The 3,819-nt window shown below is 37.1% G+C and overlaps 1 protein-coding gene across 1 annotated transcript in view; it reads right to left on the bottom strand.

The window, feature by feature from the left end:
* The window catches only part of SMARCA1 (SWI/SNF related, matrix associated, actin dependent regulator of chromatin, subfamily a, member 1), an 80,125-nt gene that overhangs the window by 62,886 nt on the left and 13,420 nt on the right, over positions 1–3,819 (bottom strand). The window contains exon 7 of the mRNA XM_037731031.1: positions 950–1,105. Coding sequence (XP_037586959.1) covers positions 950–1,105 — 156 coding nt within the window. The remainder of the gene's footprint in view (positions 1–949; positions 1,106–3,819) is intronic.

The following is a 3,819-nucleotide window of genomic DNA, read 5'->3' as shown; positions in this document are numbered from 1 at the left end:
AAAAAAAAAAAAAAAAAAAAAGAATGCACATCATATTTATACCTGAGACCCTCCCCACAACCTCAAAATTTTAGTTTCTCCATTTTGGGCTCACAGAAAAAACGTCAGAACTTCTCCATGGAATCCAGGTTAGCCATTTTACACAATAAAATCTCCATCTCCCCACCAACCACATTCATCTACATGCCTAACCATGTTCTAACTTGTCCTGGTCACAATTTTTAAGCCCCAGAATTGAGCCAATTTTCCCAGTAACTTATATTAACTTTCTAAACATAAGACCACAAAAATTAAGACACAAAAAGCACAAAAGAATGGTAATCATACAAACAAAAATGCACATTTTTATAATGCTCTTAAATAAAATATTATTCTCTAACATGCGTCCTCTTATCAGATATTAGTTCCAATTTGAAATTAATATAATCCACCTGGTGGTTTTGCTCCAGTTCTGTCCCTGTTTCTCCCAAATTAGCCCAGTGATCCAAAGAGAGGTTCATCATAATTGAAGCTTTTCCTACTGTTGATGGAGTTGAATGGCAAGAAATATTGATATTTTTCAATGTTAACACCACACTCTAATTCACACAAGTCAGATAATCCCAGGAAATTATTTTCTCTCATCCATATAAATACATATAAGGTAGCCCCTCAATACAAAATAAGTCAATACAAATGATATTTGTACACCAAATATTCTCAACAATATTAAAATACTACAGCAAAACAGAGTTAGGCACAGGAAACATAGCAAAGGAATATTTAATTTTCTTTACATTAAAAACTACGCTTAATTTTAATGTGTCATGTAGTCAATAATTTAGACTGGCATTCACATTCCATGAATAAAATCACAATGTTCCATCATTTTTTAATTCTGTATATAGAAAAGTGAACAAACAGACCTGGTAATTAAATGAAAACTTTAATAAAGATATTGAGAATTTACCTTAGATTTTTCATTCTTTATTCTGTGAGCTTCATCAATGACGAGGTATCGCCAATGAAACTTTTTGAATACAGATTTTTCTTTAATTACCATCTCATAAGAAGTAACACAAACATCCCACTCTCCTGGCATCATTTCATCACGAATAAAAGCAGCCTAATGCAAAATAACATACTTCATATTAGAATATATTTATATTAGAATATGTTACAAGATGATCACAGAATTAAAGTATTAAGAAAATATTAAGAGTTATAAGAGACCCTGAGGATCATTTCTTTGTATCCATTTTAGAGATGGGAAAACTGAGGCCCAAAGATAGCTGTGTGGTCACTTATCTGGATGACCTGCTAATATATTTACTAACAGAAGAGAAACAAAGGCTTCCCTTACAAAAATACAGCATATTCAATGACCTAGAAAAGTTCACGTGACTAGAAATCACAAAATTGCTAGGCTTATCTTCACATCACAAGGCATCCAAAAGAACCTAGACAAAGTAACTCTTTCTGAACAACATGTTCGTGCCAAGATCCAAGGTTACCATAATATAGTTTCAACAACTAGAAAGAACTCAATGTGCACGAATGATTCCAACCTTTCGAGAACTCTTGTATATCCCTTCTTCATTTTCTAGCTGGGCTGAGTCATACACTTTGTTAAAAGGTCATGGAACCTCATTAATGTTTTTGTGAAGTTCCAGATGTTACCATGAGGTTGCAAATGTGATATCATAAAGGGGACTTGCTCTGTCTAGTACAGGAGGCTAAGGAAAACAGTGAGACTATTTCAAACTACTTTTAAGTCTTTACAGGCAGTGGCCAACATGGTAGGTAAGTTGACTGAGAGCATTTTTAACTTGTATGAGCTGAATTACAGATGTTATCAGTCAAAATAAAACCATAAAAAATGGGGAACAGCAAAATCTGTATCAAGAAGAGGCTGATTAGTATTATAAATCTGGCTGGGCATGGTGGCTCACGCTTGTAATCCCAGCACTTTGGGAGGCCCAGGCAGACGGATCACTTGAGGTCAGGAGTTTGAGACCAGCCTGGCCAACATGGTGAAACCCCGTCTCTACTAAAAAATACAAAAATTAGTCAGGCATGGTGGCTCACACCTGTAATCCCAGCTACTTGGGAGGCTGAGGCAGGAGAATTGCTTGAGCCCAGGAGGCAGGGAGGTTGCAGTGAACTGAGATGGCACCACTGCACTCAAGCCTGCATGACAGAGAGAGACTCTGTCTCAAAAAAAAAAAAAAAAAAAAAAAAAACAGCATTATAAATGGGAAGTTACCGTGCATAAACAAAATTAACTCTTCCCTGCAAAGTCTTTATTTCTTAATTCACAACTATGCACTAAACATACTGCAGACTCATTCAACAGATATTTACTCAGTGTCTACTATGTATAAGAGGATTGCCTGGACTGAAGAGGACAGAATAAAAAGGCCTTTTCAGAGACATCAGTTGCACCCTGGGAAGTGATCACATTTATAAAGTTAATTAAGACATTAGGGAATTGGACACAAAATAAAGAGAAGTAGGGTGCCAGACCCCATTCAGTCATGCTAACACCTTATCCTTATTTGATTTTGTGAAGCTTTCAGTTTAATGATTTCACCTACAAGTTTCATGGAACAAATGCGTATTTTGAATTTAAATCAGCTCTGCTTTGAATTTTTTGTAACTATCGGATAAATTTAGAGTTAAACATCTTGATAAAATATTAAAGGTGTCACACAATCCAAAAGGTCTCATTTTCCAGGTGAAAAAATTAAGGCCCTTCAAAACTCACTCCACCCCACACGATCAGTAGCAAAACCACAACTAAAACCAAACCTATTTCTATGTCTACTATCTTTGATACCTCTGAGGTAGAAAAGGAAGGGGTCACAAAACTGTTTGGGACTCATACCTCTATATACTTCAGAAGCACACTGCTATCATTCAGACAGGATCAAGAGTATCTCTTATCATGCCCCAACTCAATTAAATGCCTATTATAACCTACATCAAATTTTTATTACTAAAAGACTACCTTCATAAAATGTTTACAAAAGGCCAGGAAAATACAAAGACCCTACATATCTATCCTATGTTATACCAAGATTCAAGTCTATATACATAACCACATCAATACATATCATCTGTACATATCCACATCAATCTCTAAGTGCTGAACATGGTACATTTATTCCTTATGTAATTGGCAACTACCAGTTTTCAAATTCTTTTGACCATAGCCCACAGTAAAATTATCTTTTGAATTGCAATCCAGTATATACATATGTCTGAGTGTGTGTACATAGAAAGAGGCAACTTAAAAGTTTCTCAAAGCAATAGTTATCCTTATTATAGTATGAAACACTCTGCAATTTGCTATTCCATCTTCTCTCAATGTTGCAGAAAATTGCTGTCACCAACTACAGGTATTGATTGACTTACCACCTATGCAACTTATGACCATTCGACTTTACGACCACAATCGCTAGCCACGACTGCTCCACGTCTGGCAGTGCAAACGTTGCCCACCTGGGCGTACAACAGTGCGGACCAGCTTCCGGCAGCACTACCATCTCCGCGTGCACCATTTCAACTGTACATATAGCCTACTCAACTTACGACCAAATCGTGTTACGACCGGTCTGTGGTCCCGACCGTGGTCCTAAGTTGAGCACTAGTTGTACTAAGCTAAATTCACAACCCACTAATGGGTAGCAACTCACAATTTGAAAAACACTGACTTTTAGCCGGGCGCGGTGGCTCAAGCCTGTAATCCCAGCACTGTGGGAGGCCGAGGTGGGTGGATCACGAGGTCAAGAGATCGAGACCATCCTGGTCAACATGGTGAAACCCCGTCTCTACTAA

The sequence above is a fragment of the Cebus imitator genome, unplaced genomic scaffold (genome assembly GCF_001604975.1).
Source record: "Cebus imitator isolate Cc_AM_T3 unplaced genomic scaffold, Cebus_imitator-1.0 Scaffold376, whole genome shotgun sequence".
Lineage (NCBI taxonomy): Eukaryota > Metazoa > Chordata > Mammalia > Primates > Cebidae > Cebus > Cebus imitator.
Note: the sequence above shows the minus strand (reverse complement) of the source record. Positions and strands in the feature narration are given on the sequence as shown.